Source organism: Cervus elaphus, chromosome 12 (assembly GCF_910594005.1).
Source record: "Cervus elaphus chromosome 12, mCerEla1.1, whole genome shotgun sequence".
NCBI lineage: Eukaryota > Metazoa > Chordata > Mammalia > Artiodactyla > Cervidae > Cervus > Cervus elaphus.
Window position 1 is genome coordinate 91,715,312 of NC_057826.1, and position 21,149 is coordinate 91,736,460.

General features: G+C 43.7%; 1 protein-coding gene and 1 pseudogene across 1 annotated transcript; one reads left to right on the forward strand and one right to left on the reverse strand.

Annotated features, from left to right (window-relative positions):
- The first annotated feature begins 2,062 nt into the window (after positions 1-2,062).
- On the forward strand, positions 2,063-5,940 carry LOC122705861 (annotated as a pseudogene).
- An 11,011-nt stretch (positions 5,941-16,951) lies between these two features.
- S100Z (S100 calcium binding protein Z) lies at positions 16,952-20,847 on the reverse strand. Its single transcript, XM_043921122.1, is given in 5 exon segments — positions 16,952-17,104; positions 18,975-19,039; positions 19,042-19,196; positions 19,722-19,729; positions 20,812-20,847. Coding segments are annotated over 5 exon segments (417 nt in total).
- Between the last annotated feature and the right edge of the window lie 302 nt (positions 20,848-21,149).

Genomic DNA, 21,149 nt, shown 5'->3' on the forward strand with positions numbered 1-21,149 from the left:
AAACCACCACCAACAGCAAATATATCAGTATGATGGGAAGGAAAATAAGGGTGAACACTAAATGCCTGAATTTACAACCTATTGTTTTGAAATACCCAGACACAACACAAGTGACCTTTGAACAAGAACTTAAATCGTGAAAAGATATATTGGGAGGATTTGGAATATCAATTTTACATATACACAAATAATAAACAGGTCATTTTAGAAAAGTAAACACAGATAAATGAAAAAAAGATCAAATAACTTAGAATTTCACCTTCCAGAATTAACTAATGTTATAGACTCTAATCCTATTCTATTCCTCTGTATCTCTCTCCATAGATAGATGAGTGTGAATGTATGTACTGTGTGAGTGTGTACATCCTGGAGTCAAATTTACATGCTACAAGTTAGGGTTACAAAGGAAAAAGGAAGAAAAGAAATGTTCTTTCTTCCCTACAGACGGTCTCTCATTCTCAAGGCTACATCTTGCCCCTGGGAACAAGTCTCCCAATGTCAGTGGCCTCTTAATTCCAACACCAGTGTTCTCAGATCCCTACCCATCTGGTCCTTTTTACAGCACTTCTTCAGTCCCTGCCAAGGCTCAACTAGAGGGCAGGAAGTGAGGACATCTCCTCCTGTGGACTGACTGTCTCCCTTCTAAGTTTATATATTGAAGCTGTAACTCCCAGTGGGTTGGCATTTGGAGGTGGGGCATTTGGGAGACAATTAAGTTTAATGAGGTCATGAGGATGGGGCCCCCATAATGAGATCAGAGTTCTTATAAGGAGAGAGACCAGAACTCTCTCTCTCTCTCCCAGGCATGTAAGGACACAGTTGGAAGACAGATATCTAGGAACCAGGAAGTAGACCCATGTCAGGAACCCAATCTACTGCCACCTTGATTTTGGGTTCCCAGCCTCCAGGCCTGTGAGAAATAAATGTCTGTGGATTAAGCCACCCAGCTTGTAGTGTTTTGTTATACAACCTGGGCTAAGACAACTCCAGATTCTACCTGTACAACTCAGCAATTTGTTCACGTCCCCATGCCTGGGGTTAATCTGTGAAGCAGTGATAATCCTACCGAACTTTTGAGTTGTTAGAGGATTAACTGAGATCATATGCCAGGGGCTTTGTATCTCTACCAGGAACAAAATAGAACTGAACCAACACTACCGCCCACAGCCAAGCATTTTCCACCTGGAGAAATAGACCCAATGTAGTTAAAGTCTGTGTGTTCCCTCTCTCAGGAATTAACTGAATTGCCAAGGAGAGCCTCAGCACTGATCCATAAAGAGAACAGACCATTTTGTCTGAGTTTAGAGTGTCAGTGTGTGGGGGGCGCTTTTTAAGGCCCACCCATCCACCCCACCCCGCAAATCACTCTTTAAGAAATGCCACTGTCCCTGTGAGAGGCAAAAGTACTGTGTAAACAGGAGGCTTGATCGGCTCTATTACTTTACTCTTTATTTACTTCTAGCAGGTCCATAGGTTTCAAACCCACGTGTTTTAAAACTTCGACTTGAGAACAGCCTCTTAACCCCTCCTCAAAACAAATGGCATGTATCTATGTGCAAAAATACATTAATATCAACTGAGTTTTATAAGTTTGGAGATTCTTTTCTGACTCTATTTAGGATAAATGCAAAAACCATAGGTTTAAACAACAACAACCAAAAGGAATGAGTATCTCTTCCTTAAATTAACATCTGAGGCAGAAAAACGTTAATAGAACTGAGTCTACAACTGTTTCTCCAACACAGGTTGCAAATAATCATTGAGTTGACCCAAAGGGGCCCCTTTAAGATGGGATCCAACTTTCTTTGCTTTTTCGCCAAGGTCAAACCCACTCATACTGGCTCCACAACTTCAGGCAAGGAAGCTCTACATTCTAGCTCTTCTGGATTTCGCCTGAATTAAGTTAGGCGTCAGTTTTCACAAAAAGTGTGCTGCTGGGCTGTATTTTTGAAAATATCTTCTCCAGTAGACTCCTAACCCATCTCCCAGATGGGTAATATGCCAGGAAATTGCAGGACCACAAACACCTTCTTCCCTCTGGATCCCCCGTTTACCTGAAGTAATGGTCAATTGCTCAAAAACATCAGCAGTGAGTCAGACTCAGCGATCAATAGAACAGAGCCCCGAGGTATTAAATAGAGAGATAACCTAAAGGTAAAGTTTAAGCAGCCCCAGCTGACATGCTAATCAGTCATTTTCAGAGCTGGGTGATGGCATTTTTTCTAGGGTGTCAGGAGCTCAGTAAAGAGCTTCCTGGTGCAGACTGAACAGGACAATTGATCCAAATTGCCTTCTGCTCTGAACAACCAAATCTTCAGATCTGTGGCCCTAAAGCCCACAATGTAAGATCTGTGCCTACTGGCAAAGGAAACATAGCTTGATTGGGTTTTGATGTGCTCTGGAACTGAGTTCAGTCCTGGTTCTGCTGTGCCCAGAGGCTCTCGGGTCCCTTCTGTGGACCTCAATTTCCTCCTCTGTAAAATGCAGATTTGCATTAGTCAGGGCCCCACATCTGCCCAAGTTCAAGACCCAGCAGAGAGACTGTTCAACAGAGAGATCCCACCCACTAGAGGCAGAGTCCAGGCCAGGCCTCACAGATGGCTTTGCTCTGCCCAGAGTTTAGGAAACACTGGATTTGGAACTTACTGCGTCTTCCCTAGTTCTCAAATTTCTGATTTAAAGATGTAAAACTACTCTGGAGAGGAGTAGCTTTTCTTTAACATGTTAAGATGTCTTTACTATGTTATAGGAAGAGCAGGCCAGCAATGGGTACCAGGAGCATCTTAGGATGCTGACGCCCAAGATGGTTTTATTACCATTTGCCTCTTCACATGAAGGTGCACACGTGTCTCCTTTCATCTGTTCTGATAGCTCTCCTTAACACCATGCTCGTCCTTCCTTCAGCAGGGAGGCAGGGGGGTGGGGTTTGGCTTCCAGGTGAGCTGGACTCACACACATGAGGGTAACAGGAAGAGAGGCCAGGGGTCTCCCAACAGAGGAAATAGGCTGCAAGTGTCAGACATTTTTTTATCCTTCCCTTAAGTGGCAGGAAGAAACAAACTACTCATGGAAATGTTTTTCTTAAGCTGTGTAAATGAAACTATGTATTTGCTTAGGAACTTGCCTTTCTTCAAAATGGTTCCACCTAAAACTATTTTTTTTTTTTTCTTTTCTCAAACCTTGGGCTGATAATAGCTCAACAAACCATTGTTCATATCAATTGTTTTACGGCTGGGGGATGACATACCTCATGCCATCCTACCTCAAAAACGCCTATTGTGGGAGAGGGGCCTGGTGAAACTCCTTCAGCCTTGAGGTGTCTCTCCTATCTGATTAATACCTTTCCTAACAGACATAAAACAGCTTGCTAAAACTAGCAAGGGGGACACTCCGTTCCCCCTTCTGATGTCTATGTCAGAAGCTTTCTCTGTCCCTTTTCCACTTTAATAAAACTCTGCTGCACAAAAGCTCTTGAGTGAGCAAGCCTGGTCCCTGGGTCCTGCTAAATCTTCTTCGGAGATCACTGTTCACCACAAACTATTACACACACACACACACACACACATCAAGCCCCATTTGTGAACTTTTTTCAGCAAAGAAAAGCACAATATGCACCTAGCTTCTCTCTGCCATGTAAAAATCTAGGATGGATCTATCACTCAAAGACCAACTTTTTTCCTATGTGTTGGAACATTATTCAACCAGGAGCTTTCATTCCACAGCCAAGCCCTTTAAATTTTCTCTCTGTAGCATCCATCAACAAGGTTGATGGTAAGTTCCTCTTACTGTGGCTCGGACTAATAGTGAAGGAAACACAAGAGCCAGACAAATAGTCAACTTCCAACACAGTAAGTGATGCTGGGAGTCTGCAGAGGATTACAGAGCTCCATCCAGATATGAAAAGAGCCCTCCTTTGTGACGGAGCCCAGGCTGCTTTGGCCTTCAAGTAGTCTTCTATCATGTCGATGGAAGTGGGAGCTGTGTGTGGCTTTGATAGTTTACTACTCTGCAGCGCAATTTGGAAAGAAAGCAGCAGCTCTAAGCAGCTTCTCTCTCCTGGCTCATCCTTTCCCCACAGAGCTCTGTTATCACTGTGTAAAATGTGTCAGGAGGGACAATTCTCTCTCCCACCCTGAAGATGCATTATCTCATTTTCAAAATAGGCTGAGACAATGTAAGTGCAACAGCACTTACATTTAACTCTGTCAAGTAAAAAGATTACTCGAGAAACAATCAAATTCTAAAATTTCAGGCATCTTTCTGCTGCATATATGTCCACTTCCTCTACACGGGGGAGATTATTGATGGCCCAGTGATGGTCTTTGTTTCATTTGCAGTTGAAGGGCCAAACAGCTATAATTTATAGAGGTCCCTATTGTGTAAAAATACCAGGGAAGGTGCCCCGGAGCTTCTGCCGAGCTTCCCTGGGGCGGCTTCCCGAGCCGGTGCCAGGTGGGGCCGGAGGGCAATCACAGTGGCCAGAGAGGCCTGCGGTGCTCAGCGCTGCATGAAAATTATCAGAGATTGTTACAGACGATTGCTGTTCTCAAGGTGCTGCGTGCCCAAGCAGTTCAGGACCTTGAAAGTTTGGGCAGACATCAGAGAGAAGCACTTAAAAATCCCATTGGATGTGTGGGAAAACTCCAGAAGAAGGCTGGTATAGGGCTTCCATGTCCACAGAGAGTTCTTCAGGCACCTCAGATTGTATGGGACCAATTAATCAATAGCCTTGGGAACTTTGAAAGAGAATTTTTAAATCATAAAAGACATACTAGGAGAGTTAAACTAGTTTTTGATAAAGTAGGTTTACCTGCTAGACCAAAATGTCCCTTAGATCCTAGGAAGGATTGGGAGTCCCTCTCATACTCTATATTACCTTTGAGTGATGGTCCAGAAGGTTCAAACTGTCGTCCTCAGATGATAAGAGGACACCTGTGTGATGATACATTTAACCAATTGTGGACTGCTGAAAACCAGAAGAAGGTTGAACGATTACTCCTGAAATACCCTCCTGAGGAAGGAGAGTCTCGACGCTAGCAGAAGAGAGCAGATGAACGGGGCAACAGAACAGCCAGACAGGTTGCCAGCTGAGTGCAGAAGGATTTCATAAAACTAAACGAAAAACTAAAAAAAAAAAAAAACTAACTAAATCTGGCCTTCCAGTCCCAAGCAGAACACTGAAGGATACACATTCTCTAAGAGTCCTCAACAAGCAGACGACAGCACCCTTTGCAAAGCACCTCTTTAAACCTTCCATTTCATGGCTGCCCATGAGCCACCATTGTATGCGGGAGAAGATGATGACCGACCCCGTCTCCATAGGCCCATAAACACTGCTGCTGAGGAGGCATCAGACGGAGACAATATTCCTACTACATACAGGAAGTGGGGGCTTCCAGGGCGGCTCAGCAGTAAAGAATCCACGTGGCTTCGATCCGTCGAGCAGATCCCCTGAAGGAGGAAACAGACCCACTCCAGTATTCTTCCCTGGGAAATCCCATGAACAGAGGAGACTGGCGGGCTACAGTCCCTGGGGTCTCAAAGAGTCGGACATGACTCAGCCGCTAAACAACAACAACATGGGAATTTCCCTGAATATAAGGAATATTAGAGTTATTAAAATTAAAAAAACAACAACACAGAAAAACTTCAGCAAAGGCAAGCTGAAAGTGGATTTGTGCAACATGCGAGTTTCAAGTGTGATAAATGTGGAGCAGAACCTATCCAGGGTGTTCAGTGGCACTGCCAGGATTGCCCTCCAGAAATGTTTTTGGATTTCTGTGATTCTGGCTCAGACTGCCCTCATGAAACAGATACTCACATGGAAGATCACCAACTAGAATCTGTTCACAGGCCACAGACATTCTTAGAGACTACAGAATGTCCCAGGGCACTAGTCATAATGACCTTGACCCAAAGTACTTTCTAGCAAACAGATAACATGGAAGAGAACATCATATACTGGCCCTCTTCAACACATAGCAATAGTACCACTGTGCCATTCACATAACTGTGAATTATGTGCACAGTTTGGAAAGATTCTCTGAAATGACACTCACAGCACAACAGCTTCCTGAGTGTGCTTGTCGAGTCCAGCTCTGCGCTGTCGCGGTTCTAGATCACTGCCCAGCAGCTGAACATTCCCAAGGAGCAAAGGGTTTCCCTGGTGAAATTCTCACCACCACTTTAAAGCCTATTAGGTGGTGATCTTAAGTGGGTGAGATCGAAATAGGAGCACATATTAAAAAGAGAGTACATTCCAAAGGTTTCCAAGAATTTGGTCATAAATATGCTAATGAGAAGAAAAAGTACATTAAAACAGCTTAGTTGCTTTCGGTTTTGTGAAAATAGTTTTCAGTACAGAAACTGACTTTTTAGACAAAAGTTTAACCAATGATGGTGTTTGCCTCAAGGATATATACACTGCAAAAGAACTCACTGTCCCAGTGGTGGCCACTGATGGCCTTTAATGAATCTGAACAACTTAACCATATTGATGTCTAATTTCCTTTAACCACAATGAACGGTCCTTATTATCAACAGCAAAGCACTACGGGAGGGAACTGCAGCATTGCCTCCTTAACCAGCTCATGGTGTGTGAACGTGATAAAATTGTCACTCACATATATTTTTTAAATGTAATGGTATATAAGATGATCATGGGTGTGCACAAACCATGATGAAAAGTGCCAGTGGTAATACTGTGTAGTCTCTAACTCGCGACATTAATTCCTTTAAAATACACAGCCTTCTGCTTCTGTATTTGGAGTTGTCAGTGCAGCTCATTGAAGAAAACTGCCTAATAAAAAAATCACATATGGTAATAATTTCCCTCTTTTGTAGTCTGTACAAGATCCATAAAAGACTGTATTTTTATTACTATTTAAATAAGTGATTAAATTTAGTCTGTGCAGCGAGCAAGAGCTCACGTGCACTCTTCTACACTGCTGGATTTTGTTGTGCATCATTTAAAACATTTTTTTTCTTATCTGTGTACACAGTGTGTTCTTAAATAATTTTCATTTGTCAGGAGAATGGTGAGAAATAAACCATGTGGATACTAAACCACATGTCTGTTTATATTATATTTAAAATGATAGTGAGCTAGACCCTTTGTTTCAAGAGAGCAGAGCCTGTTCTGCCTCAGGTGCTTCCAAAGCATATTTGAAATCAATAGATGGTTGGAACATGGGAGGTGATCTTCAATCCAGTTTTCATGGGTCTTTTAATATCTGTGTAATGCCAGCACCCGCTTCGCTCCATCCCCACCCCTGCCCATGTCTTCAGAGCAGAGATGGCAGAGGTGGGGGATAAGAAACACACATACACACACAGCTTGGAGTCAGCGTGACCTTAGCTTGAACCCTGGCTTTGCCACGTATCAGCTATTTGATCCTGAAAAGTTTGCTTTACCATTTTGAGCCTCAGTTTCCTCATATGTAAGAATGGGGATACTAATTCTTACTTTGTAAGCTTGCTGAGAAGCTTCAGGGTCACAACAGGGGTTAAGACACGGGGACAAGGCCTGACCTGAAAGAAGGCCAGTCCTCATCCCCCAAGCCCCCCTTCTATGCCTGTCATTTCACATGTCAAAACTCAAATCCTTGTCTCACATCTCCAAAACGCTCTTTGGATTTTCTGTCAGTTTTCCAGCAGTTTTCTTCAAGAACCTAAGCCACCGCTGGGTCATTAACTTCCCAAGGCTTTGAGGTGAATGATTGTGCAGGCAGTCGGCTGTGTCCGAGAGGAGTTGTGGAGGCCTAGTTTATTACCAGGAAGGACCAAAATGTAAAGGGAACGGTGGGGCCGTCTGACCTTCTGAGACTCGGAACTTCTCTCCATTCACAGTACGTTCAGTAAGTCATGTCTGAGTATTTACTACCTTCCAGACATTGCTCTAGAGGCTGGGGAAATGGCAGTAAACAAGGCCTGCTCGGGTCTACTCTCCTGGATCTCATGAGCTGGTGAGCACAGACCCTTGTAGTCAGTTTGGGCTATGAGAAGTTCCATAGACTTGGGGGCCTACACAGCAAATATTTATTTCTCACGGCTCTGGGCTGGGAAATCTGAGGTCATGGTGCCAGCATGGTTGGGTTCTGGTGAGGGCCCTCCTTCTGACTTACAGACAGTTGCCTTTTTGCTGTGTCCTCAGATAGCTGAGAGAAAGAGAGATGACCTTGCTCCTATTTCTTCTAACAAGGGCACTAATCCCATTCATGAGGGCTCCACCCTCATGACAAAATTACCTCCCAAAGGGCCCATCTTCAAATACCATCACATGGTATGAGAGCAGACCTTCAAAATATGAATTTTGAGAGGACACAAACGTTTAATCCATAGAAGACACTTAATGATCAAACCCAGAGACCAGATAACACTAGAAGTGCAATGAAGATAAAACAAGAAAAAAGAACCAAGAATGATTGCGGGGTAGGGGGGAGTCCTTTAGATAAGAGACCAGAGTAGCCATCCTGAGGACATGTGAAGAGACAAGAAAGGTGAGGAGCCAACTCCCTGAGGATCTGGGGCAGAGGAAGGGCAGTGTGGCAGCCTCGATTGCACACCTGAACCCCAGAAAGGGGCCAGTGGGCTAGAGCTTGGGAGAACACAGTGTGGGATGAGGTTGCGGAGGTAGGTGGGATGCAGAAACCTGTGTTTCGCAGGCCAGGACAAGGAACTTGGGCTTTAGAATGCATCTCACCCAGAACTTCAGAAAAGACCTGAAGGATTCAAACACCACTGAAAAAGGACACGTATTTGCACATTTCATTTCTTGTGGGTCAGGATCCTTACTTTGGGTCCTATTGCCTTGCTCTTATTATCAGTGTAAGAAGGAAGCAGACGTCTTAAAGCCATACACTCCTAAGAGAACCACAAATAGACTGAATGGGGCAGTTGCCTCAGCCACTAAGTGGTAAAGACACTGTCTTAACTCATAGACAACAAAATCGATAATAAAACATTCAGAGGAACCACAACAGGAAATTAAAGGCAGGACTCTGGGAGAGACAAAGCCCAATCTTCATACATACTATGAAAATTTATAAGGAAAAGCATAAACCAGATAAATTTGTAACTCTTCAGGGGGAATCTGTTCCATTTTGAAAAGATGACTCTTCTGCTTTGATGTGAAGAGAACGTCCATCTGGTTTCATCAGCCTCTTCTCTCTCTCCAGTTCCGTCATCCTCTTTCTCTGCTTTCTCACCTTTCTCCTGTCCCAGGGCCCACTTTGTCCTTTCTCCATCTCAGACATTTAGCCTCTTCCTCAAATCCAGGCAGCAGGGGCCTCCCTGGTGGTCCAGTGGTTAGGACTCTGCCTCCTAACGCAGGAGGTGCAGGTTTGGTCCCTGGTCAGGAAATAAGACCCCACACACTGTGGCCAAAAAGAAAAAGCCAGGCAGACAGTGTGGCAGGGGCTGAATTTCAGTCCTACTCACTCCCTCAGTCCTTCCTCGATCCATCACTGAACTACCACTTTCATCTTTTCCCCCAAATCTATTACCTGAGTGTCGGGGGAAGGTGAACTTCCTCTGTGTTTCCTCATTGTAAGCCTTTCCACAGGACTACCTGAATTCCGCAGCATGGGCATAGCGGGAAAATGAGAGAGGGCTCTTGAGGGTTAAAGGATATTCAAGAGACTTAACAATCAAATGTAATGTGTGGATCTCATTTAGTTTCTAATTCAGACAAACCAAGGGCAAGAAGAGACATTAGGAGACAACCACAGAACTAGATTGTGAACTTTGTATTGGATGGTATCACTAAGTGATTATTGTTACTAGGTGTGTCATGGCATTTTTAAAAGAACATGTCCATGTTTTCACCCAACAGTTAACGTTTATTACTGTTATAATAAGAAGAAGTGACAGATTTTCCCTTCCCGTGGAAGTTGCAAGTTTTAGGGTAAAGCCACACCCTGCTGACTGATGCTGCTGTGGGCTCATCCTCACTGCTCTCTGCCCAAGTATCAAGTGAGTGCTTGGCCCTAAATGCGAGGCACTGCTCAAGACAGTCAACACTATTCCAAACAGACCCCTCCTGAGAGTAACACTTTTCAAGAGTGCTTTTCCACTTTCTTTAGCCCCAGATGAGCACTCAGGAACTTCCTGACATCACGGGTACCCATAGTCGCTGGAAATCCAGCAGCTGGTTGTGGAGTATATTTCTTGCTGATTATTATAATGTTGAAACCAGGTGCATTTACTGGAAGTTTATGTATCACTCCAGGTGAGTGTGCTCTATGTTGAAGAAGTAAGTAGCATTACATTATATTCAGAATTGATCCCTGGGTCAGGAAGGTCCCCTGGAAAAGGAAATGGCAACCCACTCCAGTATTCTTTCCTGGGAAGTAACATGGACAGAGGGGCCTGGCGAACTACAGTCCATGGGGTTGCAGAAGAATCAGACATGACTTAGTGACTAAACAACAGCAAAAACATAACCTTTCATGGGAGCTGGATAGACTTGTCCTTCCTAAGTTAGGCAAACTCCAGTGAAAGAGAGCACTGTATTCATCATGACAGCATGTGTGAGCGCCTTCGTGGGAAGGAGTCTCAGCAGTGGACTCAGCTCCTAAAGCCAACTGAAGTCAAACGTGTGTTTCAGAAAAAGAACCACAAATGGCCAGCAAGCATATAGAAAGACACTCCAAAACATCTATAAGTCTTTAAATGCAAATTTAAAAGGTTATTATATTGGCAAAAAATAAAGCTGGATAATATCCAATGTTAGCGAAGATGGGGAAAAAAAAGACTCACATAGAGATCTGGGACTATAATTGGTATAAGGTTTCTGGATGGAAATTCAACACCATAAAGTAACATTTCCCAAGTAGCTCAGTTGGTAAGGAATCTGCCTGCAATGCAGGAGACCTGGGTTCGATCCCTGTGTTGGGAAGATCCCCTGGAGAAGGGAATGGCAACCCACTCCAGTACTCTTGCCTAGAGAATCCCATGGACAGAGGCCTGGCAAGCTATAGTCCATGGGATCGCAGAGTCGGACACGACTGTGTGACTTTCGCTTCACAAAGTAACATTTTAAATGTATTTACCTTGGACACAAGTCAATTCCAGTCTTAGGAGTGAACCCTACAGGACTGCCTTGTGTCCCCTCAAAATTCATATGGTGAAGCCCTAGTCCCTTTGTGACTATCTTCAGAGATAGGGGCTTTAGGAGGTAATTAAGGTTCAATGAGGTCGCACAAAGGTAGGGCCCTAATCTGATGGGACTTCGGCCTTTTAAAAAGAGGAAGAAGGAAGAAAAGAAGAGGAAGAGAGAGAGGGGTAAGGACACAGCGAGAAGGCAGCTGTGAAATGGGCAGCGAGCTCTCACCAGAAACGGGGCTGAATGGCACCTTGATTTCGGGCTCCTCAGCCCTCAGAACTGTGAGCAAACAAGCTCCTACTGTTTAGGCCGCCCAGTCTGTGGCTTTTGTTATGACAGCAAGAGCAGACTGGTGCAGACTCCCGAGCATTAGCACAGATACACACTTAAGAACTGTCAGCGCAGCTCCGCTTGTAACAGCAAAACAGTGGGAAGCAGCCTAAATGCCCACCAACAGGAAACTAGAACTTTAACACAGTGGAAACACTGGGTCCTGAGGTGCACTGTCAATTCCAGTCTTGCTATACAGTCAATTTCTGGTTTTTTAGACCTAAAATTCCCCTTGACCTCTGGAAGACAAAATAGCCAAATGATTACTTATCTCATTCCTGACATTCCTGATTTTGTGTGATTGTGAGACTGTGTTGTCACCACCTCAAACCTAGACAGCCTGACAATGTCAACAATACCAAAGCCTGTCAGTCAGCCTGTCTATGAAGAGCATATGGGACCATGTTCCCAAATGGGAGCATATTCCCAAATGGGAATCTCATGTGTCTTACGTTCTAAAACATTATTAGATGGGTGAAACAGGAATTTTTTAATGTGTAAATGTAGGCATGCCTCAGATACTGCAGGTTCAGTTCCAGGTCACTGCAATAAAGTGACTATCCAATAAAGCAGGTCACAAACTTTTCGGTTTCCCAGTATACATAAAAGTGCATTATGTTTACACTATACTGTAGGCTAACTGTGCAATAGCATTATGAGGCCTGCACTTGTCTGGGGACCAGAAATGTCTCTCCTCCAAAGCTCTGGGGAAATCCATTCTTCAGGAATAATTCCATTTCTCTTGACACTTTCCTTGGACACTTCTCATGTAATTACCTTAATGGCTCTAGCTCTGGAAAACAAAAGCTAGGAAGACTAGTGGTTTTCAGGCAACTTTCACAAAGCCTTCACTTTGTAAGGAAGCCTTACTTTTCTTTTTTTTTTTAGCCTTACTTTTCTTGACTGGGATAAAGAAAGTGACAAATTGCAAGTAGAAACAAGGTAGTATCTTAAAAGCTCATGTTATATAACTTTTTAAAAACCAAATTGGGACCATAACAAACACCTCCTGTTTAAAGTTAATATTATACAGTAGACACTTCTCACTGTAGACAACAGTCTTTGAAAACACGTATGTAATGACCTCATAGCATCCCCTTTCTTGATAAGAAAGTGAGAAAGGTGGAGAAGTCGAGGGGAAAATAGCCTCTCCAGGTGGCAGGCAGTGGCACCAACTGGAGAGAGTCAGCTGGATAAAACCCATGAGCTGCAGAATCCAGGCTGGACCAGAGGTGCCCAGGCCATCACCATTACCACCGTCTTCTCCCACACCCAGGCCAACTGAGTCAGAATCTGAGTGGGAGGGGGGCTCATATTCATCTCTGTTTTTATGCAACACCTTGGGTGAATGTCATGTGAAGTTGGAATTCAAAACCACTGCTTTAGGAGCTTCCCTGGTGGTACAGGGGACAAGAATCTGCCTGCCAGTGCAGAGGACTCGGGTTCGATCCCTGGTCCGGGAAGATTCCAAGTTCTGTGGGGCAACGAAAGCTCATGCACCACAACTCCTGGGCCCTTGTGCTGGAACCGCGGAAGCCCATGCCCCGAGGGCCTGTGTTCCACCAGAGCAGCCGCTGCGAGAAGCCCCAGTACCACGAGGAGGAGCCCCTGCCCACTGCAACCAGAGAAAGCCCGCGCGGCGACGAAGACCCAGCACAGCCAAAAGGTAAGATCAGTAATTTTTAAAACACACCAAACACTGCTTTAAAGAGTCAAATATTTTAGGGGGACATGTAGAAACATAAAAACTGCTCTAAGTAATAAGAAAAAAAATGGTTTCTCGTAACATTCAGGATAAATTTCAGAGTTCTCATATTAATACTCAAGGTCCTTTCTGATTCTGAGCCCTGCCTCTCCAGCCCCATTTCCTGCTCTCCACACCCCAGGAGACCCCAATAACAGCGTTTCCAACATGCCCTATGACTTCAGACCTGCGCGATTTGGCCCATATTCTCTCTCTTTAACATCTTCTCCCCGTTTCTTTGCTTCCGGAAAGCCTTCTTTCAGTCCCCGATTCTTAAGCAAATACAAAATCTGTCTTTTTAAAATTAAAACTCAAGGTTTGGGGGCTTTGTTAATGCTTTCTAGCCATCTGTATTGTCAGTCACACATCCAGGCTAGGGCCCCAAGCAAACATAGGCTGTTGCCTTCCATAAGCCTTGTCTTCCAGTAACCACACTGAGAAAATGTTAAACATCAGAATGTGCTAATTTAGAGATGACCCTTGAATGTTCTTTAAAGTTCATTTAAGCTCCAGAAATGCGAGGCCAGTGCCTCTGAGCAGAAGCAATAATCAATTTTGCCTCCTGCAAACTTATTGTAAATACCTAACACACACATAAAACAAAGTCTCTACTAGAAAAGAGCTTTTGGTACATCATGTAATTCTTACTCATTTGAAATCTAATTTGACACATAAAATTGCTTTTCCTCACTTTTGATAGATTTTTAGAAACACCATGAAATGAACATTGTTTTTCCATTTATTTCTCCCTGTTGAGAATGTCCCTACTTGAATAAAATGTGGGAAATTTTTGGATTTACTTCTCATAAATTAGTGGCCTACTTAAGAATATGTAAACCTGGGGACCAAATTAAATGAAAAGTTTAAAGACCCCTGAGAAATAGTCAGACCTTCTCTTGTATAAGCAATATACCTTCTTGTAAGAAAAAAATCCTAAATATCTCTCAAATAAGTGTTCAATTTTTTTCTTCTCATTTTTTCTTCCAACCTTTTGAGGGATAGAAGAAATAAATACTTCTTTTCTAGAATGTTCTGACCTCTAAATTCTCTCTGTCCTATCTGTTCAGAATTGGTTTAAGGGAAATAAAAAATATTATCCTATTTAAAGAAAAAAATAACAGGTCTTACTTAGTACTAAAAAATCAACAACTGGCAGATTCTTTTATTTGCTTATTAAATAGTTATTAAGCACCTACCATCAGCCAGATAGGGAGATAAAAGTGTTAGTTGCTCAGTCATGTCTGACTCTTTGCATCCTCATGGACTGTGGCCCACCAGGCTCTTCTGTCCTTGGGATTTTCCAAGAAATGATACTGGCGTGGGCTGCCATGCCCTCCAGGGGCTCTCCCCGACCCAGGGATTGAACCCAGGTCTCCTGCATTGCAGGCGGATTCTTTCTTGTCTGAGCCACCAGGGAAGCCTGAAATAGGGAGACAGGCACTCTGGAAAGAACACCGTGGTCAGGGTCATTGGTTTACTGATGAGCCCTGTCCTGGCAAAAGTCAAGGGCAGGCCTCTGTTCTCAACTCATTCCTTCTCTCAGTGGATTTCACCCTCTTTCCTTCTCCAGAAACTTTCTTCCCTAGGCTCCTGAAGCCCCATACTCACCTGGTTTTCCTTCTACCCCCTGACCATGACTTTGCTGTATCATTTGCTGGCTTCCCTTTTTCCTGAGAGCTAACCGTTGGACCTTTCTTCTTCTCTATCCACATTCTCCTCCTAAATGATCTCCTCTAATCTTGTGGCTAAACACCGTCTAGATGCTAACGGCTCCCAAATCTGTATTCCCAGTCTCCTGTTTAATCTGAGATCTGCACTAGGTCCTATATCCAACTGCTCATGTGATACCTCCACTTGGATGTCCAACAGGGATTTCAAACAGAGCTATTCCCCATATGTGCCCACACAAAGCTGCTCCTACCCGAGTCTTTCCTATTCAGTAAAATTCATCATTTGCTTGAGTCAAAATCTAAATATTAGGGATTATGTTTATCTGTGTATAACAGAATCCAACTTAACCAAGGAGCAGTTTTTGTTTGCTTTCACATAACAAGAGGACCAGAGGCAGGCGGACCAGGGCTGTGTGGTTAGTTGGTTCCTCTCAGCCAACAATGTCCCGGCTCCTCCTTTTTCCTTCTCTGTCCTCATGGTCACAAGATGGCAGCCCCACCTCCAGCCTCACAGCTACATGCCAACGGAAAGAAAAGGATGAACAAGGTAAGGCACACAGCCTATATGGAAATAACAGAAATTCCCAGAAATTCCTAGTAGCTCTCTGCTTATTTCTCATTGCCCAGAACTGTGTTACAAGCTCCACTTCAGATGCAAGAGAGGCTGGGGAATAAGACTTTCTAGCTCAGCACATTGCTACCCTGCACAAACCAGGGCTCTATCATATGGAAGAAAGGTGGAGTGGATATCAGATAGGCAATAGCAGTGCCCACACTATGGTCCTGGACTGCTCTCTGTCCTACGCCTCATTACCAATCCCTCCGCAAGCCCTATCACTCTCACCTCCGAAAGATGGCAAATCCAACTGCTTCTTTTCATCTCCCCTGCTCAGATTCCAGCCCGAGATGCCACTGTCTCTCCCTCAGAACACAGCCCATGGCCTCCGCAAAGGTCACCCTCTTCCACATTTACCCTCTCTCTAGCTCTTTCTTCACACCACAGCTGGGACAAGCACTTAAAAGTATAATCACACCATATTCCCTTTCTTAAATTCTCCAAAGGATCCATCACAGTTGGAGTTTCCTCCTAGTAGATCCTGATTCAGTAGTTTATGTGAGAGGTGCAGGACCCATGGGAGGGCTTTGCAGAGACGGGGAAGGGACAGGAGCCCAGAGCAGGTGCAAGAAGCCCTCCTCCCCACGGGCCACGGAAACTCAGCCCAGAGGAAACCCAGGAAAAAGGCGGAAGATGCTTGCCTCAGAATTACGTGACCCCAGGGGCAAGTCAGTAATTCCACACCAGCCCCCAAGGGTGGCTGAACACCTTAGCCCTGGACTTAGCCCTTCCCTGAGCTAACTCACTGCGAAAGCCAGCACTTCCTCCCACTTCTCGGTCTTTCTGCTTCCAGACCCACAGCTTCTTCCTCTTGAAGCAGAATCACAAGAGGGTGCAAGAACAACTTTATTTCTTTAATAGGATAAATTCAAAGTACAATTGAAGGGTGATGAACATCTGTGAGAAATCTGCTAAGTTCTAGTCTCATTTGAAAGAGCTAATTTTTGTGATGCTCTCTAACAGACAAAAAAAGCATATAACATTTTTCACTGAGATTAATAGGTACATACTACTATATAAAAAATAGGTAAATAAAAAGGATCTGCTGTATAGTACTGGGAACTATATTCAATATCTTGTAAAACCTTTATTGGAAAAAATTGAAAAAGATATAGAAATGTGTGTGTGTGTATATATATATATCTGAATATATATGTACACACACACACACATATATATAGCTGAATCACTTTGATATAGACCTCAAACTATCATAACATTGAAAGCCAACTACACTTCAATAAAAATAGGAAAATTCCATACACATAGGAAAATTCCAAGTAGGGCATACAAGATTTGGAATATTTATTCCAAATCAATTTATTAACATATACATCACCTAATAATCCTAGCAACTGATTATAATACATGTATATTATACTTATAAATGGCATTACTGTGACTACGGCTCTGCAAGAAATAGACGAACAATAAGTAACTATGGATATATTTCAGCCTTTAGATAATCTTACTTCTTTTCTTTACTTTCATTTCTTCTTCAATTGTTCTACAAAGTAATCATTACAAGCAACTGTCAGAGCTGCCACCATGACCACAAATTCATTAAAATCCACTTTGTTGTCCTTATTGGCATCCAGGTCCTGCATTATCTTATCAACCAACTCGGGATCCTCCTGGCACTAAAAGGAAAAAGAAAATTTCTAACTCCCAGGTTTTGAGGTTCATGACAACTGAAATCACACCTTCCTTTTATCTACATTAAAGTCTTCATTTCCATTTTTAGCATGGAAAGCAATTTCCAAGAGCCTATTTGCAGGTGGGTTTGAACCCGGGCACACTTTCTAAGTGAACCTGGGCCTCTGCCCCCAGTCCATATGGTCCTCAGACCTAAACACCAAAAGGAGCAAATAGTAACTCATCAAAGTGAGCTGCTGATGCTGAAAATGCATTTACCAGACAGCAAGATGGAGGGCCAGAACCGGGGGAGCAGCGGGGGTAGGGGGACATGAAAAGAAGGAAGCTTTGAAGCCAACCAGGGAGCAGGAGTGACTGCCATTTACCGACGAGACTTGGAGCAAATCACTTAACGTGTTAATACTTCGTCTTTCATCAAATGAGGAGAATAATATCTCCCTACAAATCGAGGGGGTATCTCAATACACTTTTATGAGCACTTAGCACCAGGTTGTTAGATTTAGCAAATAAAAATTCAGGACACCCAATCAAATGTGGATTTCAGATGAACAATGAATACTTTTTTGGTATAAGTATTGCCCCCCATAAGTATGTCATATTATATATTATCCGACATCCTGTTTTGTGTATCACAAAACAAAACAGAGGCACCCAGTAAAGGGTAGATCTTTTAAGAATGACTCCATTTTATTGGTGGAAAGGAAAGCCAGGAGCCCATTGAGGAAAGCAAGGTTCAGAAAGGATGGGGCTATGCAGCACCCACTTTTCCTATAATTAGAGGTTGATGAGAAATGTTTCCCAAAGTATAGTTCATTTCCTCCAAGAATTCCCCATTGTCCTCTTATTAGCTGCCACTAAACGGCTGGACATTTAAACTGAACTGATCAATTCAATCAAAAACAATCACAAATTTCACTTGAATAAATCAATCTGCCAATTTTCACTTACCGAGTCTTTTATTCTAAATGTTACATGACACAGTCACCAAACTGAATTTGAAAAATAAAAATGTTCTTGGGGACTCCTAAAATTACTAAAAAGGTATTGTTTGTTAAAATTTTTTAATTTTTTTCGCATAGAGGGTGGGGATAAAAGATTGTCATAATTACTACTGTGTTAAGACAGTAGTTAATTGTCTTAAGTAGTTAACTTAACACAGTTAACTACTGTGTTAAGACAGCGTTTGATAACATCACACCAGGCTACAACGTGTACTAAAACTCCAAAGCTCCAAAAACACCAGAGTGAGCATTTTCCTCAGGGTAGGCTCCTAACACTCCATTGTAAGGTTTCACCTGTGGATTTATCCAACTCCTGGCCATTTTGAGATGTAAATCTGTTTGCTGTTTCACTGGTCACAGGCCAGACAGCTCTTGCCTCAGTCCCACTCAGCTTGTTCTTGGCTGACAAACTTGCTAGTATTTATCATTCACCAGGAAATTTGCTACCACAGCATGCAGTACCCCTGGCTTCATTTCTGGCCCCAAACATCATATTTATTCATTTACAGACAGCTGGATAGACAGCTCCAGGTCATGTCACTGGTTACATATGTCACTATATGTCACATGTCACTATAGCACCAAGTATAACTAGCTGTACTTTCGCTGCACTAGGATACTGAATAATCGACAAAAGCCTCAAATATAATTTCCAACACCTGGAAACCCTTCCCCCCGAGACACCATGGAAAGGGATATGTGCCCACAGACACAGCAAAGGTCCTAGTGTTTGCTCCCCTGTATTTAGACTCTCGATAGGAATTACATGGTGTGGACAGCGCGCAGCAGATGGTGTTCACAGAGGCTGACCCTGGACGTGCACGGCTTCCACCCTCTGCCGAACGGGGAGGACGGCCGGACTCATCGAGAGGACTTCCGTGAGCTCTCGCTGCAGGAGCATCTTCAGCTCCCCTTGTTGAGCTTGAACCTGTCTCCTTCCCTGCAGGAGTAGCGTTGGAAGGTTCCAATCCTGATGTCCATGGCAAGCTCCAGCTGGGTGGGCCTGCGGGCAGCAGAGGGGAGCACTCCAGGGCAGATCACCAAAGCCGGGGAGAAAACGCTTGTGAAGGCTAAACTGGTGGAGAAACACCAACACCTTCATTAAAACGGAATATCGCCATCCCCTGCTCAGCTCACACCCCAAGGGATGGCTGTTAAAGCAGGATGATCCTGCCTCTCTAGGGCAAGCTACAGAAATCTCTGCAGGTTGGTTTTTTCCTCCTCCCCTAATCTCCTCTCCTCCATGATGGAGCTGGTTCAGAGTGTTTGGAAGTTAGCAATCAGACAACAAATTCAGAGCTGTGATAAAACACAGGTTAAAAAATTAACAAAAAGAGAAAGGAAACACGTAACTTCATACCTGTTCAGCCAACGCAGGGCTCCATCAACAGGTGTTTATACAATTAAACTCTAACCATTTATACCTGGGGCGGGGCGGGGGGGGGGGGGTGGTCCACCTCAGCACACCTGTTTCCAAGAAGATGAAAATTGCCTGTGACAAGAGATTCAAATGGAAATAACTCTGAGCCCGTTTTTAACCAGGAAAAGGAACAGGTGTGAGCTGCTACCCCAGGGCCATCAGGGAAGGGCTGGCCCTCACCGTGTGTCCTGGAGGAGAAGGCGAAGAAGTAAAAAGCCTGTGGTTACCCGTCATTAAGGGGAATGTGGGTACAAATGCGGTCAGATGCTAGGAAGTTGTTGACTGGAAAGAAATCTAAATATATAGGAGCAGAGAAGAAACACTGGTTCAAACCTGGAGACTCCTCAGCAAGGCCAACCACGAGGTCAAGGGAACACACTCAGAGAAGACCCTTTAAACTCTCCAATGGACAGGGACTTATTTAGCTCTAAAGAAAGGGGGAGAAAATGAGAAAGCTCTGTGCATGCCAATTTAGAAAAGAAAAAACAGCGACTCTGGGTGTGTAGGAAAGAAATAAAAATAAGGATAGATACGTGTTCCCTGGTCAGAAAACAAAGATCTCCTACATGCGGACAGGCACAGCCAAAAGAAAAAAAAAAAAGAATATATATGTGCATATATACTTGAGTTTGCCTAAGCAATCACTGAAAGTTTACAAAAGAAAGTAAGGAAAAGCAGTAGCTACAAGGGTCGAGATGGAAACGGAGAGGTTGAGAGTAGGATTTTCATTTACCCCTTTCAAACTGCTTTTAACTTTTTCAGTTACAGGACTGTATTGCCTAATTAAAGAAGGAAAGAAAGAAAGAAATCCGTGGAAGGAAGCCCTTGAAGCCATGTATGCAGGAATCCACGGTGGGGAATGTCCAAGTGAGAGAAACTGACCAAAGAAAAAGTCCCTGGAAAAACCCAAGCCAGAGACTGGCCACTGTGCTTTCAACGCTGCCTGTGCCCGACTTGAATTATATGGAAAGCAAACCAGTTATCCCCGTTGTAGCTCCTTTCACAAGCCTGTTGGACTGTGTCCTCAGCCAGCCCACGCCCGTCCCCCTTGTCATCAGGCAGCCCCCAGGACCTCCCGAGAGGTCTCCAGAGACGCTGTCACCTTGTACCTAAAGCTTAATTCTCAAAAGAGTAATTTTAAGTTAGCTTTTTTTATGATGAAAGTAATAATGCATGTGGTAAAATAGAGTTCTGAATACTCCAGAGTATGAAATAAAAGTAAACTTCTCTCCACCATGTCCCACCCGAGCCCTTCTCAGTTAACACTTACCTGCGTGAGAAGCAGGATCGTGGTGGTGGAAAGCATGCACTGCCTGTCTCCAGCTCTCGCCTCTGTCCCCGACTAGCTGTGGGATCCTACACTCTGTGTCCCCATTTCCCAATCTGTTTAAACAGGATCACGGTAGTACCTACCCAACAGAAAGGATTAAACATGTGCCTGGAACACTCTGAGTGCTTTGTTTGTATCAGCTATTATTATCCTTACAGAAAAAAAGATACATTTATCACTTATATAACTATATGTGATATTATGGGCTTCCCAGGTGGCATGAGTGGTAAAGGACCCACCTGCCAATGCAGGAGACAGAAGAGACTCAGGCTTGATTC